This window comes from Parasteatoda tepidariorum, chromosome 8 (genome assembly GCF_043381705.1).
Source record: "Parasteatoda tepidariorum isolate YZ-2023 chromosome 8, CAS_Ptep_4.0, whole genome shotgun sequence".
In the NCBI taxonomy this organism is placed as follows: Eukaryota; Metazoa; Arthropoda; class Arachnida; order Araneae; family Theridiidae; genus Parasteatoda; species Parasteatoda tepidariorum.
In genome coordinates this window covers 64,869,075-64,883,910 of record NC_092211.1, presented here as the reverse complement: position 1 = coordinate 64,883,910, position 14,836 = coordinate 64,869,075, and the positions used below count along the sequence as shown (strand labels likewise).

General features: G+C 26.4%; 1 protein-coding gene across 4 annotated transcripts in view; it reads right to left on the bottom strand.

The window, feature by feature from the left end:
• LOC107438509 (U3 small nucleolar RNA-associated protein 6 homolog) overlaps positions 1-14,836 on the bottom strand; it is a 32,872-nt gene that overhangs the window by 15,933 nt on the left and 2,103 nt on the right. For 2 of the 4 annotated variants that reach the window (XM_043043672.2, XM_043043670.2), the window contains exons 2-12: positions 14,600-14,703; positions 13,225-13,309; positions 10,906-10,947; positions 7,733-7,804; positions 6,710-6,778; positions 5,955-6,018; positions 5,754-5,872; positions 4,329-4,361; positions 3,028-3,069; positions 2,812-2,896; positions 2,119-2,203 (exon numbers count right to left, since the gene is read on the bottom strand). In XM_043043672.2, the coding sequence (XP_042899606.1) occupies positions 2,119-2,203; positions 2,812-2,896; positions 3,028-3,069; positions 4,329-4,361; positions 5,754-5,872; positions 5,955-6,018; positions 6,710-6,778; positions 7,733-7,804; positions 10,906-10,947; positions 13,225-13,309; positions 14,600-14,691 (788 nt within the window). In that variant the 5' untranslated portion in view covers positions 14,692-14,703. The remainder of the gene's footprint in view (positions 1-2,118; positions 2,204-2,811; positions 2,897-3,027; positions 3,070-4,328; positions 4,362-5,753; positions 5,873-5,954; positions 6,019-6,709; positions 6,779-7,732; positions 7,805-10,905; positions 10,948-13,224; positions 13,310-14,599; positions 14,704-14,836) is intronic. The other 2 variants (XM_043043681.2, XM_071184146.1) reach the window with 1 other exon arrangement.

Genomic DNA, 14,836 nt, shown 5'->3' with positions numbered 1-14,836 from the left:
TTAGTGCAATTATTTAAAATGAATTATTCCATTGTTTATAATTTAATAAATTTATCAAGCATAAGGGGAAAAAAAAACTTTGTTTATAAGAGGGCAGTCTAAATTGGGAGAAATTTAATCAAATATTCCAGTGTTCAAGGAAAATTTCATAAAATGTCTCTCCATTACTAGACAACTGAAAAAAGTTTAATGAAATTCTTTGATTTTTTTTCTTATTATTATTGTTTCTCATTATTTTCTTACTTTGAATTTTTCCCTAGACTTTTATGGTTATATAATGATTATATATAGCCATATAATCCCTGTTAATGCTATGATAATACTTCCCCATTAATACTAGACTAGAAGCAAAATAGTGTGAGGAGAATTTTCCCCTAAACTGTGTAGAATATTTTATTGTTAGCAAAAGGGGGCCTGAGGGCTCTAAAGGAGAAATTGCTCTAAACTGCATCATGCATCACAAAACAGAAATGATTAATTTAGAAAGATTAATAATTCCCTGCATATTAATTTATGTTTAGAGGAAAACAATTAATTTCAAATTTCCTACAGAACAATTTCTGTCATAATCTTGTCATAAGTTGTAAATAATTTTTGTTTGTAAATAATTTTCGAGCAAAACAATTAATTTCAAACTTCCTACAGAACAATTTCTGTCATAATCTTGTCATAAGTTGGAAATAATTTTTGTTTCACAACGTAGGCTTTCATACATATGTTGAACATTTGTAATGATGAAAAATATTGTTGGTAAACAATTGATTTAATTCAACTCCTGGTTGTGACCAAAAATTTAAAACAAGCTTTTAAAAGTATAAATGAAGGTTTAAACAAATTTTTGAAATGATACTGGAAAAAGTAATATCAATCATTGAGTGGAGTATATTTAAGCAAAAAGGTAGCATAAAAAGATTCACAACAACAATTTCACATTTAACCCACAGATGGTTGTGTGCCAAGAAAATAAAAATTCACACTGCATTCTCTTCTACATAGCAAACTGTTTTTTGTCTATCTGATTAGCAAGGGATACTATGCAATAAAGAGGAACATTCTCTTAATCTTGAAAATACCAGAAGTCAAATGATTAAAACTTAAGAAGAACAAAGAATAAAGATGCCTAGGTAAAAATATCAAATACCTTAAATAACTTTTAAGATATTTGATAACTTTTAAGGCATTTGGTCTAATAATCGAATTGACAAGTACTAGGACTCAATCTTTAAAAGTTTGAGGACCTAACCTTAAAATTCCAATTAATTAGCCCAAATGATATCTTAATTTATGAAATCAGACCTACTTGCTCTGAATAAACATATATTTTCTTCAATTAATTGATTCATATTTTTGACCAGTTAAATATGGAGGTAGCAGCAATTCGGAATAGTTGATCAGGGAGAGGAAGAAAGTTTGGAATCTAAATGTTGATTTCAGTTTATGCATATTTTGATACATCTTTAGAACAAATAAAGGGAATCAAAACATTTTTGTGTATTAACGTGCTTACGCGACAATGTTTTGATACCCTTTATTCGTTCCAGATAAAGTTCTTTCTAAAGATAATTCCATGGAAAAATAAAAAATTTTCATTATTAATTTTAATAAACTAAAATTTAATTATAATTTATAAAAATCTTTTCACCATTTTTAACATACATAGTTTTAAAATACAAAATTTAAAGGGAATTACTCGATTTATTCTTGACAAATAAAAATTTTAAAACATCTGATAACCAAATGGAAGACATTTATCTTTGTAATCATAATAGTCAGTATTTTGCATTTTATATAATAAAACAGGCAAACAAAGTTCTTTTTTTTTTTTTTTTTTTTGAAAAAAATGTAAAAGTGCCAGTTTTTCTTGTAATACAAAGTGGTTATTCAAAATATCTGAAATGTTAATTCTCCATCCGCTTTTAAGATGTTTTTTAGTTTAATCTTTCTAATAATACTTTTTGCTTTAGCATCATAATGTATATTATGTAATTTAGCTGAAATATGGAGACACACTAATTAATTGGTTAAAAGAGTCTATGATGGCTGTAAATATAAAACAATAACTTATTTTGTTAAAATAGCAAAAAAGCTATTTTTATTGTATTTTAAAAATTTTCTTACTTTTCAAAAATGTGTTCAATATGTTTTGCAGTAAAATCAAATTCTAAGCAAATCTGAATGAATGATAAAGCAAACTCCACATCATCTAGAAGAAATGTATATAAAAAAAAAATTAAAAATACCAAGAATAAAAGTTTTTATTCATAGTCTTATCAATAAGACTGTAACATTTCATCTTTATTTATATAGTGTAACAGAGGATGTTAATAAATATAATAATTATTATTGCTTAGTTACATATAATAATTATTATTGCTAGTTTATGTAGCACTACTACATTACATTGAATCAAACATAACACACATTAAAATAAAAACTTTAAAATTAATAAAGCTAAATACCAGAAAATATGAACAAAAAATATTTTTCTGATAAAATGTTTTCAAACTTTTAAATAAGTAAAAAGTTTCACAATACAATTGGTTTTCTATTTACTAACTTTAAAGGGAATGGGAAAACCCATCATTATGTAGAGTGTGTGCTTAAGTAGAATTTGTGTACCATTTCCTCCTTTTTTTTTACATAAAATAATTGTTTTTAATATATTTTAGGGCATACGATGATGGCTAATTATTACAGCAAACTTATTATTTTACAGATAACAATACAATCGAGAATTTAAAAATTACCTCAAAAATTAAGAAGAACATACATTTAAATATCACAATGTTATTAAATTTAAAGGTCTATTACCATCTATTTCCTCAATAGCTTTGTCAAATACAACGTTAGGGATTTTTCCATTCAAAACTACATCATCTTCTTCTAAATCAGGATCCTATAACAGTTAGAAATATATGTAAGTAATCAACAATGAATACAAATTAACCTATACATCAAGATTAAAAATATAATGCAAAAAGGAAAATCACGACATTTTAAATGATGGAAGGGAAATAAAATTCATACCTCCATTTTTTGTAGTTGAAGCACTTCTCTTCTTTTACGGATCTAAAATAACAAAAAAATGAAACAAAATTAGTAATAAAAACAAACAGTATATAAATCAGCTTTTTTTTTCTTTTTGTAAAAAAAATAATTGAATTAAATCAAAAATTACTAAATTAGTGTGAAAATAGTGTCTTTCATATATAAAAATAATTAAAAGAAATAATGGTTTCTCACTGTCATAAAGATCTTATTTTGAAATAGCAGATATAATTAATTTATTATAGAATTTAATTTTGTAAAAGGGAAAATGAAATATTTTAATAATCCATGCATAACATTTATTAATTTTCAAAAAAAAAAAAAAAAAAAAATTAACATAGCTTTTGTGATATGTTGTTTACCAAATTTTTATATCATACTATATCAGTGATTTTCAATTAATTGGTAATGAATTGCATTGATTTAATTTGGTTATTTTTAATATGGTATTATTGCAAGCTTAATTATAAATTAATCAATAATTATAAATTATTTGAGAGGCATTATTTTAATTTAATTACTACCTTTATATGTAATTCATGTGAGTAATTTGTTCCAGGTATTTTAACATAACTGTTTGTACAATATAATGCTTAAAAATATTCTTAAATATTTGAATTAGTGTTGAGAGATGGATATGTATTTAGTCTGATTGTTAGCTGTTTAATTTTCAACTGTTTTCTTATTTTTTCACTATTATATTCCTTTTGTTCCCTTTTATCTAAGTGGTAAGCTTTTAAAGCTTATTTCTCACTGGTCAGCAATCTTGAAGCTGCCTGTACTTTGTTAAAAAAAGGAAAATTTATAAAAGTAATAGAAATACAGTTTTAAATTTAAACACTGAACTAATGAATTAATTTTTCCACACCAATTAAAAATTTTCCTCAAAATTGAAAAATTTTAAAAACTTTTATTGATTCTATAGACTTAACTAAAAATCTGTAATTGAAAAAGGTTAAGTAAAGCATTCCTGCAACAGCTCGTAATGAGTCAGGAGAAGTTCAATACCTGATGAAATAAATCTTGGAAAAATTAAAACAAAAGTTTTGTATTAATGTAAAAAGCAACGGAATTATATTACATTACAATAAAACAGACAATCCCCACAGAGCTCGTAGTAAGTATAAATTCCAATTAACTGAGAAATAAGTAAAAGGCTTATAGAATAATTGCATCTGTGAGCATTAAAATGGATAATATATTTATAACTAAGAAAAACAAAAATGATTAAAAGGAAAACAATAAAAAAGTTCCAAAAAAAATAATAGAAAAATTTTTACCAGATCTGTATACATCAGTTCCATTCGAAAATACTGAAAACAAAGAGTTCACAATAAATTAATAATGCGAAATGCATATTATGACTGTAGAAAGTTTACAGTGGAATGGAATGTGCAATTACAACCTTCGTTAACAACTTATGTTTAAAACTTAATTGTATATTACTTCACTAAGTTCTTTTTAAAGAGAAACATTACTTTTAACTGCATCCTTTAATCTTATAAATTCTTTAAAAGCTATATATTTACCTTTTAAATAGATAAATAAAAAGGGAACAGTAATTTAGATTTTGAAAAACTCAGCAAAGTCGAAAAGTGGTTGATATCAGCCACTTTTTGACTTTGCCGAGCTTTGATTTGAGCATATACGAATTGTTTAAATCATGTGGATATAAATCATGTCGCATGATTTTTAAATCGTACGAATTCAGATCAGATTTGATATTTTAAATCACAGGAATGCAGATCACGATGTTTGATCATGCGGATATAAATCACGTGAGATTTTTAAATATTGTGACGAAAATATCGACGTGTGATCTTTAAATCCTACGAATTCAGATCGCATTGTGTGATTTTTTAAATTGCACGAATGAGGATCACAGAGTGTAAATTTAAAGTAATATGAATACGAAGCACAATGCATGATTTTTTAAATTGCACGAATATGATCAGATTACATTATTTTCAAATCGCATTCGTACAGATTACAATGAGCAATTTTTAAAATAGTACAAATGAAGTTCACAACTAATAATTCTTAAATTGCACAGCTATGAAACACGTGGTGGGATTTTATAAATTGCACAAATGTGGATTGCGATATGTGTTTTTAAAATCTGTGAATACAATTTGCAGTGCGTGATTTTTAAATTGAACAAATACTGATTATGATGAGTGATTTTTTAAACCACATATATGCGAATCATGATGTGCAATTTTAAATTTCACAAATACCGATCGAGATGTATAATTTTTAAATCATGTAAATACAAACCCCAATTTGTGATTTTTTAAAAAGGTCACGACGTGTGATTTTTTAAAATCGTACGAATATGAATCGCGATGTCAAATTTTTAAATCATGCGAATACAAATTGTGCTACAGGATTTTTAAATTGCGCTACAGGATTCAGGGCTTCAATAGCCAAAATCTATAATGAACCAGGTCTTTTCATGATTTTGCAGCACTTATCACAGCAAATCATGACTTTCCACGACAAATATCGATCAAGGTTGAAATCCATGAGTTAACTCCAAGTGTCAACCAAACTCTGTCGGCAGCAGCAAAATAAATAAATTAATAATGAAAAGAAAACAGTATACTTCTTTTCAGAAACTATGTGCATTTATTTCTTAATCACTTCGTATATCTAAATCTAAAATAAAATATTAATGTATTGTTAGAATAATTTCCTAAACTTACTTCACGCCACAAAATTTTTGCCTTTGAATTTATCAAAACACCTCGCTGCAAGAGTTTCCTGGCATTCTCAGGTGATTTAGATTCTTCAAACTCATATTTTGCAGCCATAACCCATAAATCTGGTAAAAAATTATTTATTTAATTATCCTTTAGAAAAATAGCCATAAACTACTACTATTACAATATTTTTGCGATACTTACTAGGAACTTTTGAGTGAACTTTCAACATCTGAGTATGAAGAACATTAATGTTGTCATACCATTTCTGCAAATAAAAAAAGTAAAATAATTATAACTAAATGAATATTATATATAAACTTTGGTCTGCATAACTTTGCTGAAACTCTTTTTTTTTAACTTTGTAACTGTTAACTGGAAACTAAGTTCAAAATAAGACCTGCTTTATACATAATGAGTGATTTTTTTCTCTCATTTAGTAAGCCTACATTTCCTTATTTAAATGCTATTTTCAACTAGCAAGCAATCAATGGAAAAAGCAAAATTAATTAGATCAGTGTTTGGATGTCAAAAATTTTCGAAATTTTTTAAAACTTTTTTTGTATTTAGGAATTATAGTAATTGTTCACTTTTCAGAATTAAATATATTTCAGATTTAAAATTTAAATATATATCTTANAAAAAAAAAATTAAAAAAAAAAAAAAAAAAAAAAAAAACAATTTTAAGAATTAATACGTGAGTATCAGCTAAATCCCAACGCTTCACTAAACATATAATGACCCTTCAAATCTCTTCTTTCAATTAAGTTTTTGACTGAACTCAGGGAAATGCATACAACTTTCCTTTCTGAACATCTTGCTTATTAAAATAATTCTCAATGCAAATTAATGCATTTGAAACAAACTAAAATATGACATTAAAAAAAAAACAGATAATTATATCATAATTTCTAAAAATATTATAATTACAGTATTAATTAATTTGCAGTTACACATACCATTTTCTTGCAAAATTGAATTTGATCCAAACGTAATTTCTGATCATCAGGAAAACGGGATATTACTGCCTATAACACAAATGAAAACAATCTTAAGTAATTTACTCCAATAAATTTATCATAAATTCGTATAAATTCTGCTGAAAAACAACAGTATGATAGAAAACGATTGATAGGCTAGGCATAAGAATAAGTTAAGTTCAATTCAGATTCGCATGTAACTGGAGAGAGCAAAATGAAATCAAAAATGGAAATAAGTTTATGTAGTGGAAAAAGCAATACAATATGAATAAAGCACAAATAAAGGTACAGAAATGGGGAAGTAAAACTATGTGAATAAAACATAAATAAAGGTACAGAAATGGAAAAGTTAACAATGCACATATAAATAAACGGAAATGATAAGATACAATTTATGCTACGTTCATACATAGCATAAAGATACAATTTGTGCTTTATTCATACATAGCATAAAGTATACCCTATATTTAACACAGAGGGGGGGGGGAGATTGATGTTACATAATCCGTGCTTAATAAAATTGAAACAGCATTATTGTAAATTAAAATTTCATTAAAAATGAATTCTTATACTAAGCACATCAAATATAAGAATAAGTAATCATTAAAGATAAACTTGTAAAAGAAGAAAAAGAATAATATAATTGATTAATTCAAAACAAAATAGATGCTTAAAAATGTTCAGAAAGGGGTGCTGAGTGCAAGATTTTGTTTTTAAAAAGCATCATCCTTGAGTGATGCTACAACAAATGTTCATGATCAAGAATGAAAAAGTTCCTCATCAGTCATGCTTAAAACAGCTACCTTTTAAAATTCCATTTTTTTATATGTACTTTAAGTTCTCTTTCTCATTTTAAATTCACGAAAAATTAAACATAAAAATATAACAATAATTAAAATTGATTCAATACTTTAAACTTAGAAGTTGATGTTTAAAATAAATGATAAGCAAATTTTTATGATCAACAGACTACCAACAAAATTTTATAATCAAAATACGTACATTGAACAATTTACTGATTCTCTTTGCAATCTTGATATCAATTTCTTTCTTTTTAGATTCACAAAGTAACCTCTGGAATAGTAAACAAAAATCAAGGATTATGTATCAAAATTTTTAGAAGATTAAAATTTTGATTTATAAATCAATCAAATTTTAAATTCCTAAAAACACTATGAATAGAAAAGCTTAAACTATCCTAGAGGATAAGCTCAATGAAATTATTAAACATAATTTCAGTATAATTAAGTACAATTTCGATAAAAATTACTGTAATCCACTATATGCTATGCAATATTTGATAAATAACATGTCTTTTTAAAATTTTGTGTCCCTGATTTTAGTGCCCAAATAATCGATATATATATATTTCTCTTACACGGCGACAAAAAAAGCCTCATTAGAACTCCCCGAATGGCAACGCTAGAAAATCGACCAATGATCGCCGCTAAATATTTCACATGCCAAATCTAGCTGAGATGGCTCAACATATAGCGCTTTTAAAAACGGAAACTGAAATAACCAGAGAGAGCATAAGCTAGGCAGAATTGAGTAGTCTTTGTTGATAGATCTCCATTTTAGTATTTTGTCGAAAGAGCTTTTTTCCCGAATTTATATATCACAAATTTATTTGTTTTACTAGAATTTATTTGTTTATGCAGGTTTTTCCATTGCAATTTACTTATTTCAATTTTTAATAGATTTAATTATAGCCAAAATTTTAACCTTTTTAAAGAGATATCAGTTTTAGAAATTTTATCTNTCAATCAGGCATAAAGGCGTGGCATGCTGATTGGGTTCTCTTTATTTTTTCTTGTGTGACTAAAGGGGATTCTCCCTCCACTTTAACATTTGCTGTGTTTACCCTTTTTCACAGTATTTCTTCTTCCCCTGACACTCAAATAAAAAGGTTCCTGGAAATGCCTCCTTTACTAGCCAGCTGCATAGGAAAAAAGGGGGAGGGAGGGGAATCAGTTGTGCTCTTTTGAAAACAAATCTCCCCTCCCCCTTTCCTGCATTCTAGAGGAGGAGCGTCATGGTCTTAGTAGATCTTCTGTTCTCTTTTCTGTTGATTTATGGGTTCAATGCATAGATCTCTAGAAGCTGAGAAGGGGAAAAAAAGACTTCGTTTTTTTTTCTTTAAAGGAGAGGGGAAGATGAAGAAATGTTTGTTTATTTTGATTGTTAAAAAGTGTCCGGGAAATCGACCCTACCGGAAAAGGGACATCCGGATATGAGAGGTTACACTGTAGTACAAGCGAGCAAAATTTGCAGGTTTTATATTTTGAAATGCCATTAAAAAAGTTAACTATTCAATAAAGAAAAGTAAAAGTATGACTTCTGAAATTTTTTTATTGAGGGATTCTCACAATATCTACGAAACTCTAATGATTTCTGATTCTGAAATACGTTTTTCCAAATTAAGCACTGAATATAGTGAAGCAGGAGGCTTCAGTCAAGCAATTTTGGTCCTGAAAACATTTTTTCCTTTGCCATTTCTGTTTTTCTCTTTCAGATATTGAAATTTAAAAATTTTTACAATGTACGTAAAACATTTTAATGTTATGTAATGATCCTTATTTCTATTTTATTAATTTTTGGTCAATAAAAATTAGCCGCTTTTCAAACATTTTATTTCTTCCAAGGAAGGAATTGTTTAAATAATGTTAAATAATTGCACCATGTGGAGGTATTTAGCACAGCAATCCTTATTTATTTATTTACTAAACTTAACAATCATATACGATTATATATGATACATATTATATAATATGTAATTAGATAATTAACCCCTTAAAGATCGGTTAATTTTCAAGAAAACGATCATAAAAGCGCCTATTTTTTTAGCTTTTGTATTACATACTTGATTAGCGCAGCAACTAGTTTAAAATAAACTAACTATCTACAATTACCTTAAAAATATCCCGTTACTGCCATCATGTGTGTAAAAGGAGAAATAAAAATCCGGGCAAAAGAAATTAATTAGTTTTATTCTTATTGGAGCGTTACTACAGAACACTCCAGCCCGTCAATATCACGGGAGCAAGAAATAGCGGGCGAAAATTCACCCCGTAATTTTCACGGGAGCGAGAAGGAAGGGGTTAATGTAACTGCATAAATAATGGAAAATTATTCTGAACTTCACATATTTGGGGGAGGGAAGTTGTTTCCAACCAACATCCACACTGATAGAATGGGAAAATCTCCTCCTTCCCATTAATATTTTTTAAATACTTTAAAAATACCATTAAAAATTCCTGATTTTCTGTCACTGGAAATAATAAATAAATATTTAATAAACCAAAAAAATTATATTTAAAGCCATTAAAACATAACCACTGTAATAAAAAAAATTTAGAAATGAGATGGAATGTTTATATCAAAATAGACCAATCGAATTAGTAATGGGACTTAATCAGGAAGGGAACAAACAACGGGTTCGAAGTGTCATCTACTGGAATGGAATACAGATACCTAATTTTTATTCTTAGAAGACTATATCTACGATTTGACACAAATCTCACAAAAACTTGGAAGAAAAGCTTCATGGAAACTAATGCCTTTTATGCTCTTTCTGATATTGTAGCATTTTAAGATAATTTAAACTATAACATTTGAAATGCCTGTAGAACCTAAATATCTAATAAGACTTCACAGTTCAAAGAATTGGATAATTCTCCAAAGCAACACTTCGAAAAAAGTTGAATTTTGATATAGTTCTCATAAGTTAAAAGTTAACATTAAAAAAGAATTTAAAGTAATCAAATTCATTTAGTACAAGATGAAGTGAAATAAAGATAGTCGATTTATCATAGTATAGATAGTCTATTTATCATAGCATAATCATGAAGCACATTAAATGCTTCAAAAATAAAAAAAATGATAAATGATGTCTTTTTAATAATCTTGCCCTTCAGATATTTTATTCAAATACCAAAAATCTAATTCAAATGAAAAGAATTACATGATAAACAAAGACATAAATAGCATAAAAATAAAAAGAATTTTTTATCACTTTCAATTTTCAACAAAAAAAAAACAAAAAAATCAGTACCACACTTCAAAATTTACTCTTATTTACATAAATATATAATATTTTAAAATTATATTACAAACTGTACAAAAGTTTCAAATGATAAAAAGAAAAAAAAAGAATGGTGGATTTTACAACTTACATCCCTTCTCTTGGATATAAGACTCAGGAGATTCATTTCATACTGAAAAAATTGATAAATAAGTAAATTAAAAACAAACTAATTAAATAGACTTTAATTAAAAATGATAAACCTAATTTATAAATTAGAGCAAATAAAGTCCGCGAAAATAATTTAAGAACCTTATGTTAAATAATAAAATTAACTTGCAAATTCATCTTTTTTGGTACTGAACGTTCTACCATTAATATGCACAGTATGTAAAATAAATATACATAAAATAATTTAAAAAAAAAAAAAACAGAAAACCTTTACACCTTTTGATGTAATGATCAAATTATTACTTACAAACATACAATCTCAATTAACTTGAAATGCACTAATTAATTATAAGACAAATTTTAATGAATAATATCAGACACAAATAACATACTTTCTCAAAATAAACATAGATATTACTGATAGAGTCAGATTTTAGACCTTCATACAAATAAGGGAAAAATAAATAAATCACAATCTAGAAAATATGGCTCTAATAGTTTAATTAGTAGAGCAGTCAAAAATTTAAAAATATATTCATTTTTCCAAATCAAAAGAATTTTGCAAACAATAGTTTAACTAGTTTATTCGCAGATTTAGATTATTAATTAGTAAATTTAGCAATGGTTCAAAAAAATCTGAACAATATATAATACAAATTTTTACCACATTTTAAAATATGTATTTTTAAATGACAAAACATTAACGAAATCGACCAAATGCTAACTAAACTAAAGTAACTAAATTTTAAAAAAGTCGCACTTAAAAATATTCCTTAAGAATCATTTGACCGATTTTGTTCAAATTTTAGTTTTTGTCAATTATTACTGACATAGTTTACTGACATAGTTTTGTCAAATATTACTGACATAGTTTAAAACCATGTAAAAAATTCTTTACTTTGCAATATGAACGTTTTTTAAACATAAAAATCAAAATTAAAAAATAAATAAATGAATCAAAAATCATAATTAAAATCCAGTAATAAGATCAAATCATTAATAAAATCACAATCAAAATTTTAAAAAATTATAATTAACTAGAAAATGAGTTTTATAATAACATGAACATATCTTTAATTTCTAAAATATTTAAATAAATTTTAAAAAAAAAACAATAAAATACAAAAAGTCAAATTAGCATTAAAGGACTCAAACTTTTGATATAAGATTAGCTCTTTGAGACATTAAGGCATCTTATTATTTGACCATCAAATTAACATATAACAAAAGTTACCAGGGAGTTTTACAGTCAATTCGCTATAACTCGAAGTACGATAACTCGAATATTACTATAACTCGATTTTTTTATGAGGTCCCGACCCTTTTATATTCAATTTCATGTTAATTATTCTCGATTACTCGAATTTTACTTCCTTTAACTCGGATTTTGTTTTGGATCTTTTAAAACAAAAACAAAAAACAAAAAAAACCTAGGAGCTGATATCTTGCCCCTTCCTTTGCAGCACACACACACACAATGTCTTTCGCAGTCTTCATGGAGAAGCTAAAGCTGTCCCTCTTGAAGTATGGGAACAGTGGTTAAATGAAATGTTACCAAATTTACTTCAAGGATACAGTTAAAATGATGTTTTCAATATTGATGAAATGGGTTTATTTTTTAAATGTCTTCCAAATAAGACTATGATGTTTAAGGATGAAAACTGCTCAGGGGGTAAAATGAGCAAGGAACGTTTGACTGTCCTAGTTGGAGGAAATGCGTCTGGGACAGAGAAATTGCCCTTACTTCTTATCGGAAAATACCGAAATTCCCGATGCTTCAAGAATGTAAAAACGTATCCTTTGGATTACAAGTATAACAAAAAGTTTTGGATGACATCAGTTTTATTTGAAGACTATGTAAGAAAAGTGGATCGGGAATTCTTTGCTAAAAAAAGAAAACTGATACTCTTTATGGATAAATGCATAGCGCATAGTGATCAACCTAATTTGAAAGCAGTAAACTTGCAGTTTCTCCCGCCAAACACAACAGCAAAGTTGCAGCCAAAGGACCAGGTTATCATAAAGTTCTTCAAACAGTCTTATCGTAAATGACTTGTCAGAAAAATTATCTTAAATATTGTAAGCAATTAGAAGATTTGTAATTAATAAGCATTAATTAAATAANAGTTTAAAATATTTAATCTAACCTCTTTACAGGATAGATGTAAGACAGAATTTTAGCATAGATCTTTTGACAAATGTTAACGATTATCATCATAGTTAAATGCATGAATGGATTAAATAAAAATAAATTTTATGGAAAGAGAAATATTATTTAAATACATTAATAGAAACTCACTTCAATATATTTTAAGAAGTCTTCTTTTCTTTTAAGATTACGACGAAGCTTGTATTCAAAAGCTTCCCGTTTTTTCTTTATTTTTCTGCAATAAAAAATTAATCAATAATAAAATAAATGTAGAAAATGATTATTATAATGAAATAAACATACAGTAATGTTATATTAATTAGCGTACATAAGCTTAAAAAATTATTAAGGTTGAAAGTTGGTATGCTTTCGAGCACTTAAAAATTTTATAGCATTTCCCTTTCAGTTTTTTGGAATTATTCATTTCAAATGCTAAACTTCTTTAAGTATATATTTACACTATGAAACTAATATGATAAATAAATTGGCCAGGTTTCAGAAATTCTGCAACTTGGAAAGAATTTGATACTGAGACATGACAATCAGACAGACTCTGCTAAAACGCAACACTGAACTCAGCAGTTGACTTATACATCCAACGTAGGGATTAACGAATATTCGGCCACTATTCGGTATTCGGCCTTCTTGCCGAATATTCGGCCTAGCCGAATACTGAAGTTATTCGGCCGAATAATGAAGTATATGCTATTATTAATTATGCTGCTATTATTATTTATTTAGATTTGTGAAAGCCTTATAGTTGGCATCAAGATATTTAAAATATTACAAAAAATACATCAAGTTGTTAAATTTTTTTTGAAATATAGAAAGTTTAAAAAAGAAAATTTGTTAATATTTATTTCATTTTTAATTTAAAATTTGAGAATTATTTAATTACAAAATTAAAATTTCAAAAGTGAAACTTTTTAAAAAGTTCTTAATTTTCTGAGTTTTAATAATTTTTCTGACAAAAAAGAAAGTTAAGAATACATTTAACAGTAGTAAGTAATGAGTTCTTATCCCCATATTAAATAAAATAGCATATAAATTAAAAGTATAACTATAACTAAAATATGCTATTATTAATTATTTAGGTTTATAAAAGCCATATTGCCTTGTTATTGGCATCAAGATATTTAAATTATTACAAAAAATAAATCTAATTGTTGAAATTTTTTTAAATATACAAAGATTAAAAAAGCAATTTTGTTAATATTTATTTCATTTTTAATTTTAAATTTGAAAATTACTTTAATTACAATCAAAAGAGAAATTCTTAAAAAGTAAGTATTCGGCCCCATCATTATTCGTTACATCACTAATCCAACGTACTATAAATTTGCTATCCTGTAATCAAAAATATGAGGTTGCCTCATATACTGATATATACAATAATAGTTTTGTACCTTTTTTTAATGTATGTTGATCTAAAGACGTTTAAATATCTTTTTGTTGATAACAATATTGTACTATTATAGAAAATATTATTATTGTATTACAGAAAATTTAGGAACAAATTATTTACCGAATTTCTTCAGGTGAAAACAGTCCAACTCTTCCCATTTCTTCAAGCTCAGGGAGAGTTTGCTCAAGACGTAAGTGCACACGCTCTGCCATAATTTAAATATTCTATAGAATATAACATAAAAATTATGAAAAGAAAATTTAGAAAATACATAATACATGTAATTTTTAAAAACAGGAAATAAAATTAACAAGTCACAAAATCATTTTTGTATCAATTTACTAATATGCATGGGAA